The sequence below is a fragment of the Dipodomys spectabilis genome, unplaced genomic scaffold (assembly GCF_019054845.1).
Source record: "Dipodomys spectabilis isolate Male_0828 unplaced genomic scaffold, ASM1905484v1 ptg000783l, whole genome shotgun sequence".
NCBI classification, from domain to species: Eukaryota; Metazoa; Chordata; class Mammalia; order Rodentia; family Heteromyidae; genus Dipodomys; species Dipodomys spectabilis.
In genome coordinates this window covers 24,559,145-24,574,968 of record NW_024871460.1, presented here as the reverse complement: position 1 = coordinate 24,574,968, position 15,824 = coordinate 24,559,145, and the positions used below count along the sequence as shown (strand labels likewise).

Below are 15,824 nucleotides of genomic sequence, written 5' to 3'. Positions count from 1 at the left end.
CCAAAGTCATATCACAAACATACATTTTCACTGTAAACCATGTATTCTTTGACTCTAAACAAATCAGAACTGTCAGAAAAAAATGGCAAGTGAAATGACAGTCACAACCACAAATTCACTTTTGATGTGTAATTTATGCAAATAAAGGGTTCTCTGCTCCCCACCTGGACTAACAAGCAAGTCTCCAAGAGGAAGGCAGAAGCTGAAGAAAGATGTGACAGAAGTTCCCCCTGGGTTTCCCATTGCCCCATCCTAAGAAAGGCGTGCTGCTGATCAAGATGGAGTCTTTTTTTCTGTAGGCCTCTCCCTTCTCTCTTAATGAAAAATGCATGGTCTTCAAAGTCCAATGCAAAGCTCTCCTTCCAAGAAGAAGCCTGCTCTGGATGTCTTGCAAGCTGTCCTTTCTTCTCCCAATGCATCCTCCCTTCATCAGTTCTGCCCACTGTTGGGGAGAGTTTCAAAGGCTCCTTGTTTTTCTCTCCTAGTAAGGAAGCTGCACAATTAGCCTACTCCAAGGAAGGCTGAGAGTGAGCGCACAGGACCCTGAAGAACTCCCTTGTACATGTTCCTTCCATTTACTGATTCACAGGTCCAGGTCCTCTCCAGAATGAGCACCTTTTATGACAGACAATGAGTCTTATGCAAATGTGCAACCCCAATACCTGTCTGGTGCCCAAAATAAGACAAAAAGCTCAAAAACCACTGAAAGAACAGACAGCTAATAGTGTAAAACTGTCACTTCATCATAACAGGGATGATTTATCAGAATCACTTCCACACAGTGTTAAACAAAGATTTGACCTTCAATAGCTGTCAAATTACTGGGTTTCAAACCTTCTGCACTGGAACTTGCTAAAATCAAGTTCTCCCAACAAATCTACATCCATGTGAAGAAGAGGAATGCGGAACACAGGAAGAATGATGCTCATTTCTTCTCCATATTTATGTAACCTGTGTTCCCTAGCAGAACAGTTACTGAATTGTTTCCTATTTTAAGACTGAGTTAGTGCTAGCTCAAATGCTTCTTAACCTTCTAGGAGTCTGCACACACTGCTACCAGTCTTTTTGAATGAAGGTCTTTTTGTGTATCTGTGCACATTTGCCTAAAAATGTATATGGATCTTGTGATGCACAGCGATTAGGAACCATTGTTTTGAAAGTGTGCAAGAAGTAGGGGAGAATGTTTCCTGGTATTGAAGCTGATGAGAGAAGACAGAAATTTCACAAAGATTCAATTCTCCTCCACTTTCATATCCACCTCCTTTGAGTCCAAAAGCAAGATTAGGAAATACAATTCATTTGCCTGTTTGTGATCATGGTGGTTCCAAGAATGTGCCTGGGAGGTCTTTAACCATCAGGATAGCAATTGCTCAGCAATAAAATCCAACAGAGCAGTGTTGCTTGTGCTACATCTCTAGCCTTTATGAAAACATGCATTTCACCCAGGAAGCAAGGAATTCTTAAATGGCACCATTCTATAATATATCCAGGCATTGGAGCCACCACAGACAACAGAACAATATGAGGTATTCAAGCACCCAGCCAATCCTAACAGAAGGAGAGTAATTACTTGTGATTATGACAGCAAATGTGATACTGACCTCCATTGGACACCTCTACCGTTAAATTGTACTGAGGACTATCTTTCTTCTTCAAGGACTGTTTAGCTAACTGGAACTTCCCCTCATATTCTCCAATCATGAAGAGTCCATCTATAGGAACTTTGGGGGTTTGTTCCACAATTTTGTACTTCAAAATGCTGTTGAAAGTGTTTGCTTCATCCAAGTCATGTGCAATGAAGATTCCAATACTGGCACCTGGGAGCAAGTAAAGAGGGAAACCAGGCTCCATGTGACATATTTTTAAATTGTCTCACTGATATAACCAAATCACACAACATGGCCTTTTACAATAGTATGTCATTTAATACACACCAGTTTTTAAAAGACAAAAGAAATGGTTTCACTGGATAAACAAGGACCTAGGAAACACATGGAATAGTTTTGAATTAGCAGACAAACGCTTTTAATTTTATTTTAACTCCTTAACCTTTTCTATGATGTAAATTTATATATACATATATACATATATATAATACACTAATACACACACACACACACACACACACACACACACACACACACACACACACACACTGCAGTGTATTAGTTAGCCAGGACTGCCATAAAGTGTTGTGGCCCAACTGACTTAAATGAGAGAAATCTGGTTTTTTTCTCAATTCTGAAGGATGCATAACTGATCAAGGTTGTTGACAAGGTTGTTTATTTCTGAGGCTTCTCTCTGGCGTTCTCTTCCCTAAGCTTTCCTGTCATCTCCTCTCTGCCTCCTTGTGTCCAAATTTCCTCTTGTTATAAAACACCAATCATAATAGTTTATAGCCAACCATAAACACCTCATTTTACCTTAATTTCCTTTTGAAAGACCCTATCTCCAAAGAACCACATTCTGAAGTATTAGAAGTAGAGCTTTACTGTATGAAGGAGGCGGGGCACAATTCAGCCCACACAGAGGGATAAGACTTCAAGGCACAAATCTGGGGGACACGGTTCAGAACAAGTGTCCATCTAACCCATATCCACCCACATTCTCAGCATCAGACCTTTGAAAACAGGGACATCACAGACAGAACTAGTTAAGGATATTGAAATGAAATCATCCTGGATTTATAGTAACCCTAAGTCCTTATAAGAAGGGGCTATGCAGGGACACACAGAGGGGAGTTGATGGTGTGAAGGAGGACAGAAATCAGAGTTATGCTGCCACCAGCAGCCAATGTGAGCCCAAAAGGGCAGAGATTCTCGCCTAGAGACTAGAACCTTCAACCTTGATTTTTGCTGCCTCCGGGACTTCGAGAGGATACTTTTCTCTGGTTTTAAGCCACCAAGTGTCTGGTGGCTCATTACAGCAATGCTAGGACATTCATAACCATATGGTTGAAAGGAATAGGGAGAGACCAACTTCAAAGAGCAACTGGCTCCACCCAGAAGATAGCACAGGCCAAAGAACAGGCACACACACCCTGCCTACCATGCTGCAAGCTACCAACCTAAGTATTTTATTCCCGTGACTGTCGGTCAGGGAGCAGCAGAGGTCAGTGCCCATGACTCTGTGCTCTACCAGCTCAGGGTAAGTTCTGAGAGGCTCCTAAACATCTTGTTCCATGAAATGGGAATTGTGGGGTTTTTACATAAGCTAAGAATCTCACCTAAGAGTGAAGACTTGAATTCATTCTAGTCTTTTTTTAAAGACAGGTCTCATTTTGTACTTTCTTCTTTAACTCATAATCCTCCTGCCACCAGCCTCCATCTCCTAAGGGCTGGGATTACAGGAATATCCCACCACAACATCTGGGTGGTGCAGGGTCTTGAGGCTTGAACTCAGGACCTGGGCACTGTCCTTGAGCCATTTTGTGCTCAAGGTTAGTGTTCTACCACATGAGCCACAGCACTACACTCAGGTTTTTCCAAGTTTTATGAAGATAAGAGTCTCATGGACTTTCCTACCCAGGCTGGCTTTGAATCGTAATCCTTAGATCTCAGCCTCCTGAGTAGCTAGGATTGCAAGCATGAGCCATCAGTGCCTGGTAGATTCAACCATTTTTAAGATAGTTTTCATGAACTGCCTGATAGGGAGACTGAGAAGAATATCTTGGTTTGGTGAGCTGGAAAAAGGAAATTGCCTACACTGTTTCTTCAATGGAACGGGCCCAGGCATGTGTTTCTCATGGACTGGGTTAATGGGCCATGGTGAATGACAGGACAGAAGAGAACATGTATCTAGAACATGGGCAGCTACTGCCCATTTCCAAATCCATCATGACTGGTTGATCTCTGTGGAATGTACAAGTCCTGGTAGGTGTCTGTGTGAGATAAAAGGATGCCCTGCAGAATCCTGTGATCCATTGGTGTCTGAGCAGTTCTGCTTCAGATATTTCCACTCAGCAAGTGAGTATGACACAAGGATTCTGTTCTCTAACTCCACAGGAAACGTCTACCTGTCAGGGGCATCATAAGGGCTATTGGTGTCCAGTAGCACCCCTTTGGTGGGAGTAAGAAGACTCTTTCATAAGCCAGAGTTCAAGGAACACCACGCCTCTGAGTGACTGAGCTAGGACAAGTGGTAGACCAAGCCACTCAGAGGCAAACCCAGCCACACTTGAGAGTACCCAGAATACTCTGGGGAAGCAGGGACTTCAAGAGAGGCTAAATTCCTTGTATAAATATGGTATAAACAATGAGATGTACAAGACAGTATGTCAAAAAGTGAACTTTACAACTGCAGCACGGACTGGGGTGGGAGGTGGGGGGGGGGGGGAGATGGGAAGGGATGGGAAGGGGAAACAAAGAAGGAGGCAACAATGCTTGATAAGAAATGTACTCATTACCTTGCCCATGTAATTGTAACCCCTCTGTACGGTATTTTCACAATTAAAAAAAAAAATGGGCTGTCACTTCCAAGATTAGGTTATTATCATATAGCAAGGAAGACTGATGTTCATGTTGCTCATTCTTTCTCTCTCATTCCCTCTCTCTCTCATTTCCTCTCTTTTCCCTCTTTCTCTCACTCTCTCTCTGTGTCTGTGTCTCTCTCTGAACTACACCTAGATTCCTTTGCTGACTCACAAAAACCATGAGATAATAAATGTCTCTAGATTCCTTTCCTGACTCACAGAAACTATGAGATTATAAATGTCTATCAGTTGAAGTTTTGGGAAAATTCCTTATACAGCAACAGACAACAAATACATCATTTGTTCGGCCTAGTGACTTGAGGCATCATCTGGAAAGGTTTTAAAATCTTCAAAGATTTTCCACCTTCATTCAGCTTCACAGACCATTCCTAAGTTCCACAGAGGATGGTACTACAAGTACAAATCCACTCTTCTTCCTCATTCTATTATTATTCAATTGTTACTGTGATAAGATTATTAGTTCAAGTTGTCGTTTAATTCTTCTTTTTGGGTCAAGAGTTAGAACTGAGTCAAATAGAAAGGACCGGGGCAGTACAGATGATAAGTAGCTCCTATATGTTACCTGACAACAAGGAAAACAATGATCATAGACCGAGAAAATCGACCACAGTGCCAGAAAAAAACAGTGTCTGTATCAGAAGTCTGTAAGGACAGATTAAATTGATTTTAAATAGATTTAAAACAAAGAAGAGAATGTCAACAACAACACCACCTGCAAAGCCCTAGCAATGATATTCACAGGAGACTGTTAAGTTTATAAGCCTTGGAAATTTCCATAGCACATAGACAAGAGCATTTCAAGAAATGCCATCCTTCTCAGTCATTGGGCTCAACACCAGGGGGAAATAGGTAAAGGCTGTCCCCAATCCAGGGAAGTCACAAAACCACAGAAATGATAAGGAACTTACAGCAGCATTTCTATTCCAAACTTAAAGTTTTGATTATGAGGTACAGCAAAAAGAAAAGAAGTTATAACCAAAAGGATAAACATAAAAAGACTTAACTTCATCCACTAGTCTCCTGAAACATCAGCTTCCTAGAGAAAGTGCTTAAGGGTCAAATTCAATTTTCATTGTGCTGTTATTATGGGGTACCTGATTGGGTATAAATGTTTATTTACAAGTTTGATGACATGTCATCTCTTTGAAATGATCTTATTAGAGATCAAATAAGATTATTTAAGGGAAAATCTTGCAAATGATATATCCCTGTATATATACTCAGGACACTGGTATGGGAGTATCTTGACAGTGAGAGACTGTACTCAGAATAATAGTAGAGGTGGTCGCACTTATCATGGTTGTAAGTTCCAGCTCAAGAGCGACACCCAACAGGCATGTGAGAGACCCTATGATGAAACCCCTTTGAACGATTAAGATGCACAAAAAAGAATATTAAGAAGTTAAAATATTTCTGATCTGGGCTGTAACCATAAGAAGGGGCAGACAAATAGGGAGGAAGAGGAAGACAAAATATATACATGGGTGAAAATGGAACAAGGCAACTTGGTAAGACTAGTTTGGGAAGGGGGATGGGGGACATTGGTAAAGGGTGAGTTGAATCAAGAGCAGAAGCCAGGCACCAGTGGCTCATGCCTGTAATCCTAGCTACTCAGGAAGCTGAGATCTGAGGATCAAAGTTCAAACCCTGCCCATGTGGGAAAGTCCATAATGTTCTTGTCTCCAATTAACTACCCAAAAAGCCAAAAGTGGAGATGTGGCTTCAATGGTAGAGTGCTAACCTTAAGCAAAAAGGAGCTCAGGGCCAGCGCTCAAACCTAGAGTTTGAACCCCAGGACTAGCAAGAAAAAAAAAAAGAAATAATGTATATAAGATGGAAACCTTGAAACTATTACTACAAGAAAGAGAAGGAGAAGCATTAGAATTGATTGGCACATAAGAAATGTAATCACCACCTTACTTATGTAACTGTAACCCCTCTATACATCACCTTAACAATACAGTTTTTTAAAAAAATAATTGATTGGCACAGGCAGGAAATTCCTGAGTAGAATTCCAGGGGCTCAACAAATAGGAGAGAGAATTGACAAATGGGATAACATTAAGCAAAGCTTTTGCCAAGTGAATGGTTTAGTCACTAAGCTAAAAAGAGCCTAGAAAGGAAGATCTTTTCGAATATGCATTTGACAAGAGTTAAAAAAAAAAAGCCAGAATATACACAGAGCTCAGTAACAAAATTCAGTCACCCAATTAATAAATAGGCAAAGGAGCTAAATCTACACTTCTCAGAAGTAAAAGGAAATACATGAAAAAATGCCTGACATCCCTGGCCATAAAGAAAATGCAAATCAAAACAACATTTAGTTTCCATCTCACTCTAGTCAGAATAGTCATTATCATGGATACAAACAACAACAAATGCTGCTAAGGGCTGGATGCCAGTGTCTCATGCCTGTAATCCTAGCTACTCAGGAGGCTGAGATCTAGGATTGAGAGCCAGCATGGGCAAGAAAGTCCATGAGACACTTATCTCTAATTAACCACCAAAATGCCAGAAGTGGGACTGTGGCTCAAGTGATAGAGTACTAGCTTTGAGCACAAAAGCTCAGGGATAGCACTCAGGCCCTGAGTTTAAGGCCCAGGACAGGCTCACTTTTGTAATCCTAGCTACTCAGGAGGCTGAGATCTGAGGATTGCAGTTCAAAGCCAGCTTAGGCAAGAAAGACCATGAGACTCTTATCTCCAATAAACCATTCAGAAAACCAGAAGTGGTGCTGTGGCTCAAGTGGTAGAGCCCTAGCCTTGAGCTGAAGAGCTCAGGGACAGTGCCCAGGCCCAGAGTTCAAGCCGCATGACCGACCGACAGAAAAAAATGCTGGTGAGGATGTGAGGAAAAAAACCTATATACTATTGGTGGGAATGTAAACTAGTGTAACCACTATGGAAAGTAGTATGGAGATCTCCCAAAATACTAAACATAAATTACCTTTTGACCCAACAATACCACTCTTGAACATTTACCCAAAAGACGGCAACTCAAGAAACAATAAAGACAACTGTACACCCATGTCCATTGCAGAACTATTTACCATAGTCAAGTTATGGAAAGAGCCCAAATGCTTTATAATAGACAAATGGATTAAGAATTGTGACATATTTTTTCATATCTACATATGCATATATAAAAACATATATTCCACATATATTTGTGTGTACGTGATTTTATTCACCCATCAGGAATAAAATATGTCACTTGCAGGAAAATAAGATGGGCTAGAAAAAATTATATTGAGTGAAGTTAAGTCAGGTTCAGAGAGACAAAGGCACATGTTTTCTCTCATATGTAGAAGCTGGATCTAAACACAACCAAATATGAAAACACATACATTGCTCTATGAGCATATACACAATCAAACTGACTGAAGCATGACATACCCAGGGTGGATTCCCATCTCTTTGAACAACTAACCAACCATTTAACAAGATGAATAAAACATGTGTTGCCTCCGGAGGCTGGAGATTAAGGGGGAAGGGTGTAGGAATGGAGAGTGAAAGGGTGGGTGATAATACTCAATACACTGAGTCAAAGTGCTACATGAATATGAAGCTAGATAACAATGGGTGGACTGGGATGGGGGAGGGAGAATGGTGGAAGGGTGATTCTGATCAAGATACATTGTACACACAAATAGGTATGCTGAATCAAAATCATTTTTACAAAGATTGTTTTTAAATGATAATGAAATTTAAAATAAGCATTGCAGGCATAGATGGACTTGTTAAAACATAAGCAATTGATGTTCATGTTTTTAAAAAAGAATATAAGATATAGTTTGATGTCAGCTCTTATGCCTGTGTAATTCTCATGGCACATTCAACCTCAGATATAGGCAATGACTGTATAGTAGGTCTACCTGCCCGTGTTTTACCCAAAAGACAGGAGAAAGAGATTATAGCGTTAATTCAGCACGGAGCAGCTCTCTTTTCTTACCCAATACTTCATTCTCCTGGACCTCAAATACAGTTACTGCAGATGGACATGTCGGTGGGTTATCATTAATGTCTAGAACTTTCACGTGAACTTCCAGAGGGTATGAAAGTAGTTTTCCATACTCGTCCTTTGCAGCTGCATAAAAAACATACTACAACAGGGAAGTCAAGAGTTAGAAGACTTTCCCTGCCCCTTTAAAAGGCAGAGAAAATGACTGTTCCGCTTGATCCACCCCTTTATTGTCAACTTACTTAGAACAGAGAAATGAGGAGGAAAGTGAAACAGGTGAGGAAATTATCCAACTATACGATGTCTTGGAGATCTAATAATACATCAAGTATGGAACCCAAATTTTTAAGTAACATCAATTTTACTTTCACAGTAAGGAGATGTGGGCTTTGTCAGAATTTCACGAAAGTTCTCCCTTGTACTCACCGAATCCTTTTCTTCTCGGTCCAAGGGCTGGGTCACATAAATATTTCCTTCCTGGTCAATTGAAAATGGGAATCTTTCCAGTTTCTCCTTCTGAGCTAAGGAATATTGTGCCCCTGGCTCATTCCACTGTACCTGATGGGCCCAAAGTACATGATCAGGAAGGACACAAGTAGAATTAGACAGGAAATAAACAACTTCCCATTTCTCATTTGAAACTTCTGATAACTTCCCATGTCAGGATAACTGAATTCTTTCCACCTAAAGTAAAACTTTAAAAAAAATGCTGTTGCTTTAAAAAAAACAATAAAATAATACCAAGGAAAGTTTCTTTTCTAATGCAATTTTTCTCCAAGAATTTATGGCTTGTTTTCTTTCAGAAGTTTGGACCAAGGGGCTCACATGCCTGAGATGTCAACTTAGGAAGCCAAGTGGACTTTGTAGCTGGCATTCTGAAAACTAAGTCATGATGTATAATGAGAAAGAATAAATGAATAAACCCAAAGTGAGAACAGTCTACTTGTTGCTCAGGCGGAGCTTGACCTCTCTGTTGTTCTATTAGTAATACTAATAATAATATTTATAGAAGATATATCACATTGCATACACAATTCTGAAAACTTCCATGTACCATCTCATTTACTCATCAAATGGACCTATGAACTAGAGACTACTGTTATACCCAGTTTACAGATGAGGAAACTGGTGCACACAAAAAAATGATGTGACAATCAGGCACTGGTTGGTCACACTTATAATCCTAGCTACCCAGGGGACTGAGATCTGAGGACTGCAGTTCAAAGTCAGCCCAGGCAGGAAAATCCGAGAGACTCTTATTTCCAATTAACAACCAAAAATGGGAAGTGGAGGTGTAGCTCAAAATGGTACCTTGCTAGCCTTTAGCAGAAAGGCTCAGCGACAGTGCCCAGCTCTGTCTGAGTTTCAAGCCCTATGACTGACCTTCCTCCCCACCAAAAAAAAAATCCAAGATCCTGAAACTACTTGAACAGAGAACTAGTCTCCCAATTTAGGAAGTTATCACAGAAATAGTTTTGTGCTTGCTAGTTATTTAAGCACCACCCATTCACTGTCAAAGACTGCATTCTTGGTCCTGAACTGAGCTCCCTTTCTATTTTTCTCAAGCTGAACCCCCCAAGACTAAAGACCCTCTGCTGGGTCTTCATGGAGACATTCCTCAACCCTATTTACTGAGGAGAGATTAGGATTCAGGTTAGTTAGATGACTTTTCTGTGGTCAGTTATAAGTTGATGGAACAAAAACGTGGTTCCAGGCATCTGCTTCCAAACCCAAGGCTCTACCACCACTCACAGACTTCCTGCCAAAGAAGCACTGGACTTCCAGAACATCTGAGACGGTGCTGGGCTCCAGAATGGATCTGCAGGAGCTCAGACAGGGAGGAAGTCACTGACAAGAGCACCCACCATGGAGGTGGGAAGGGAGACACTGAATGGGACGGAGAGACACACACAGGAGAGGGAGCAGGAGGTCTCCAAGGAGAACAGTTGCCTGTCATGGCTCTTCACTCAGAGCTAGCCCTGTCTCTGTTCCTCAGTCTCTGATAGGATGAATCTATTGGGTCAATACTTTCTTTCCTTACAAGATTTGAAAGCAGATTTTAAAAGAAAAATACTTGCAGTCCCAAATTTAAACTACATATATGTGCATGATATGTGCACCAAAAACAATCCCCAATTAACTGTGTGAGTGAAGTACACAACACACACACACACACACACACATACACACACACACACATTTGAATGTAAGTTTTCTCCCCATAATGATAATCTCCAGAGATTTGCTTTGCAATTATGTGATACCAAAAAAATGTACTAATAAGTGCCTCAGTGAAGACTCTCGGGAGTAGGTCTCTACCAAACAAGGCTGTGTATCTCACGGGCTGTAGATGTCACTCAGACGCTACCTGAGTGATTTTGATGGGGTGAGGGTCAGTGGAGTTTTCAGTAACCTCCACAGCATCTGGTGCTTTCCAGATATTCTCTTTCACCATAATATCCACCGATGCTGTGTCACTGAAGGAATTCTCGTTCTGGCCTCCCATATCCTTCACCGAGACCAACAGATTGTAGTTAGAATTCTTAACTGGATCCAATTCCTGAGACCCTGCAGGAAGAAAGGATGAAGAGCAGAGCAGATGCCTCTGAAGGTGGCAGACAGAAGTCCGTTTCTCTGACTCAGCATCATGAGACGTCCCTTGGCTTACCTTGTAGGGTGAGTGATATTGCTCCTGTCTGATTGTTGATCTGAAAGTACATGACGTTGTTGATCTTGGGAAGCTGGATGACAATTTGGTAAAAAAGCTGTGCATTGGGGGTGCTTGGATCGTCCAGGTCTGTTGCATTAACATACATGAAGGGCTTTCCTATTTAATAAAACATACCCAGAAGGAAGAGTTCATTGAAACCCAAACCAAACATAGGCACTTTTGCCTTTTAAGAAGTAGGAACACAGTAGGGGTATTATTCATAATTCATATCTGTGGAGAAGCCAGTCTGTATCTTTCTTCCCTCGTGGAGGATAGGGTTTCTCAAAGTGTGGTCCCTAGAAGTCTCTAGGGACCGTTAAGTCTCTAGGGATTCCGGAGTCAGTGTCAAGATGTCTACAGATTTGCAATCACACACACTAAAATTATATAAAAGCCATTCAAAGAGTAAGTTAATTTAATGAATTTTAATGCAAAAGTGTACAAAACATGTTGTCGCCGATATGTTTTCAGAGTCTGCATTGCAACTAATCTTAAGGAAACCATCACTTCTCAAGTTTTGGTAACTTCTCAAAGAATTCGCTCAGTTTTCTAGGAAGACTATTAAAATATTCTTCTCTTTTTCAACTACATATTGATGTAAGGCTAACTTTTCTTCAAGTACAACAACAACCAAAATAGCATATGAGAACAGAATAAATATAGAAACAGACATGATAACCCAATTGTTTTCTGCTAATCCAGATATTAAAAAAAACTTGCAAGAACTAAGATAATGCCACTTCTATCACTAAATTGTTTTCATCTTGAAAATACAATTTTCATTAAAATGTGTCTTTTAATTGACTTAGTGTTTTAATAACAGATACTATATTGATAAATATAACCAGGAATGTACTGGAGTTAGCACATTACAATTCTGAATTTTCAAAAGTTTTGTGAATCAATTATTAACACCACTGGTAGCTTGAAATATGTCATAATAAGGATATTTATACCATGGCAATTTGCAAATCATACCCAGAAAGAGTGATTAAACATTGACCAGAACGCCACTGGATATAACATGCATGTTCAAGAGTTTATTGAGACCCTCCAGTTTTTTTTTTTCAGAGAATGTTGGACTCCTGAGATCAAAAAGTTGGAGAAGCATTTCTCTAGGAGATTTTATTAATGATGAGAACAATGGTGAGGCTGGAGGATTCTTACACAGTAGAGACGGTGAGGGAATGTTTGGTGGCAACTTCAGGATTATGGGGACTGTGGGATTCTGCTCCCATAATGAATTTTCTGAATTATTAGTTATGGATGATGAGGACTGAGAAAAGGAAAAGCTTGGGTCAGATGAAGGATTCGTCAGTTCTGAGTCAGTGGAAATGGCTGAGAATCTGAAATTTTGGAAGTCTAACATTCTTTGTTTTTTTGTTTTTGTTCTGTCAGTTGTGGGGCTTGAACTCTGGGCCTGGGCAATGTCCTTCAGTTCTTCTACTCAAGGTGAGCACTCTACCACTTGAGCACCACTTCCGGTTTTCTGGTAGTTAAGTGGATTTTCCTGCCTGGGCTGGCTTTGAAATGCGATCTTCAGATCTCAGCCTTCTGAGTAGCTAGGATTACAGGTGTGGGCCACTGGCACCTGGCTTAAGTCTAACAGTCTTCTCTGCTTGGTGCAGTGTTGGGATACAATACTTCCTCATGGGCCTGCTGTACCCTCTCTACCTCCGTGAAAGACTGTGGAAATAAAGGACAGAAGGTCCTTTAAAGGAATGGGTCATGGGTGACAGATGGACAGAGAAGAAGAACTGGAACCAGCCACTGTGATTGGCTCTTGCAAAGAAATGCAAGAGTAAGCTCACCTTTCCCCACTGTCCTAGGGCACCCTTGAGCTCTAAGATATTTTAAAGCTCACTGTAGAGAGTGATTTTTGCCTCCCATCACACCCTACCATGTACTTAACAATGTTTACAGATATTTTTATTGTCACAACTTATGGTAGGGAATGCTCCTATCTCAGAGATCAGAGAAGCTGCTAAACATCCTACAACTCACAGGAGAGCCCAAAACAACACAACAGCAGCAACAAAAAGTAATGATCAGGGCAGGGCCAAGATGTCAATAGTACCGAAGATGAAAAATCCTGACCTAAACTTTAAATAATAAAACAATTCCCAGTTGGGCATAAGTGGTTCACACCTGTAATTCTAGCTACTCAGGAGGCTGACATGGGTCATGGTTTGAAGCCAGGCTGGGCAGAAAAGTATGTGAGACTATTATTTCCAATTAACCACTAAAAAAGAAGCCAGAAGTGGCATTTTGGCTCAAGTGATAGAGTGCTAGCCTTGAACAGAATTTAAGGACAGTAATCAGGCCCTGAGTTCAAGCCCCAGGACATCACCAAATATAAATTTAATGATACGAGCAACTCCCAGAAGATCACTGTGAAATTTATATGAGATAATAAATTATTAATGAGTGATAATCACAGCTATTAGCCACATAGATCTCCCCCTCCACCTTATTCCCATTTTCTACAAATATCTCCAGGCAGCTGCCTGTTACCTGGGCGGGAGTTCTGCCTTACTGAGCCTTCATACTTCTTTTGAAGAAATGTAGGCCGGTTGTCATTGATGTCCTTCACTTCTATGGTGATGGAGACTGGGCCCTCCACTGTGGCTCCCTGAGCATTGAGGGCAGCAAGCTGATGTTGAGGAAAAGAAAATCCACTGGTGAGACTGAAGGAAATTAGAACTAAAAGAATCAATGGTCTGGTGACTATGGGAGACAAAGAACCCACAAAAGCCCAGACTGACAGGGGTCCATCAGCTCAGTCAGCAGAGGGGGTGCTGGACACTGGACATGTTTCCGTTCTGAGTGACTGGAGTCAGGGCGTGCTGATGCACGAAGCCATGGGAGAGCCAGGCCCTTTCTCAGAGGTGTTCCATTGGTGTCCCTATGGAGCCCATGCAGAAGGGCCTGACAGGAAGCTGTTGGCCTGCTCCCACACAGCTTTCTGCCTTTCCTGGGTGTTCAGATACCAACCCTGAAACCCGGAGATAGGTGAAGGATCTTTAGTTGGTCTCTCACCATTGTATCCTTCTGCTCTGATGCCTGAAGAAGCTTTATCAGAGCCCTGGTTGTGGGTATGGATCCCATACAACAGCCACCAGCAAATACCCAGTGACACAGAACAGAAACACTGGTGAGGTTTCAGCCCTGGTGACCAAAGGCCATGTGGAGGCTTAATCATATAAATGAGATTTACTCTGGTTCAAATGCCTAAGGTAAAGCTGGATCCCAATTACTATGAGCTACGCAGGAGATTGTGATTGTTGAAGTTCAAGGCCAGCCTGGGCAGAAGAAAATAGGTTGCAAGACCCCCTTCTCAATGAAGAGAGAGATGCAGCAGTACGCATCTGTGCATCTGACTATCCTAATTACTGGGAAGCTAACTTAGGCTCAAGTATGTGCCTGGGCAGGAAGTGAGACCCTATCTCAAAAATAATGAGAAAAAAACCAGCAGCTTAGCCCAGTGGTAAGAATGCCAGTGTGGAAAGCTCAAGGCCTTGAATTCAAACCCCGGAAGAAAGAAAGAAAGAAAGAAAGAAAGAAAGAAAGAAAGAAAGAAAGAAAGAAAGAAAGAAAGAAAGAAAGAGAGAGAGAGAGAGAGAGAGAGAGAGAGAGAGAGAGAGAGAAAGAAAGAAAGAAAGAAAGAAAGAAAGAAAGAAAGAAAGAAAGAAAGAAAGAAAGAAAGAAAGAAAGAAAGAAAGAAAGGAAGGAAGGAAGAAAGGAAGAAAGAAAGAAAGAAGGAAAGAAAGAAAGGAAGGAAGGAAGGAAGGGAAAGAAAGAGAAAGAAAGAAAGAAAAAAAGAAAGAAAGAAAGAAAGGAAGGAAGGAAGGAAGGAAGAAAGAAAGAAAGAAAGAAAGAAAGAAAGAAAGAAAGAAAGAAAGAAAGAAAGAAAGAAAGAAAGAAAGAAAGAAAGAAGGAAGGAAAGAAAGAAAGGAAGGAAGGAAGGGAAAGAAAGAGAGAAAGAAAGAAGAGTGCACCTCTGCCTTGTCCATCTGTAGTTGTTAAAAAATGGTCATATGGATGCTGAACACTGGTGACTCACACCTGTAATCCTAGCTACTCAGGAAGCTGAGCTCTGAGGACTGAGGTTCAAAGCCAGTCTGGGCAGAAAAATTCCCCCAAATCTCTTATCATTCCTTAACTAGCAAAAAGCCAGATGTGAAGCTGGGGCTCAGGTCTAGCACACACACACACACACACACACACACACAGGGGTCATATGAGGATCATAAAGCATGTCAGGAATGTCAAGACAGCTGTAATGGCAGGCGCGGGTTGAAGGAGCCAGTGAGGCTGCAGGATCACGGGCACCATGGAGGTGTGAGCTCCAGCCCTTTGTGTGGTCTCAGCTTACCTGAAGATGGTAGGTAGCTTTTGTCTCTCTGTCCAGGGCTCTTGTGCAATACAGCAGTCCATCTGGTTGGATCATAAATATGTTGTCGGTCTCCCCAGTAAGTTCAAAGGTCACAGCTGGAGGATCTGCTTTAAACTGGGGGTAAAAAAGCAAAAGATAGGTTCAGCCATGAAGAGAAACAAGGCTGTGGAATCTGTACCTGCTTCCGGCTGTTTTTATTTATATAACCACTAAAAAAGAAAAATTTAGCCCATTGAAGTGATTGATATGTCCTAAGAGTTTGTTTA

At 41.2% G+C, this 15,824-nt stretch overlaps 1 protein-coding gene across 1 annotated transcript in view; it reads right to left on the bottom strand.

Annotated features, from left to right (window-relative positions):
• The window catches only part of Cdh17 (cadherin 17), a 60,606-nt gene that overhangs the window by 21,261 nt on the left and 23,521 nt on the right, over positions 1-15,824 (bottom strand). The window contains exons 4-10 of the mRNA XM_042673014.1: positions 15,538-15,672; positions 13,677-13,815; positions 11,121-11,279; positions 10,821-11,020; positions 8,879-9,010; positions 8,444-8,594; positions 1,602-1,817 (exon numbers count right to left, since the gene is read on the bottom strand). Coding sequence (XP_042528948.1) covers positions 1,602-1,817; positions 8,444-8,594; positions 8,879-9,010; positions 10,821-11,020; positions 11,121-11,279; positions 13,677-13,815; positions 15,538-15,672 — 1,132 coding nt within the window. The remainder of the gene's footprint in view (positions 1-1,601; positions 1,818-8,443; positions 8,595-8,878; positions 9,011-10,820; positions 11,021-11,120; positions 11,280-13,676; positions 13,816-15,537; positions 15,673-15,824) is intronic.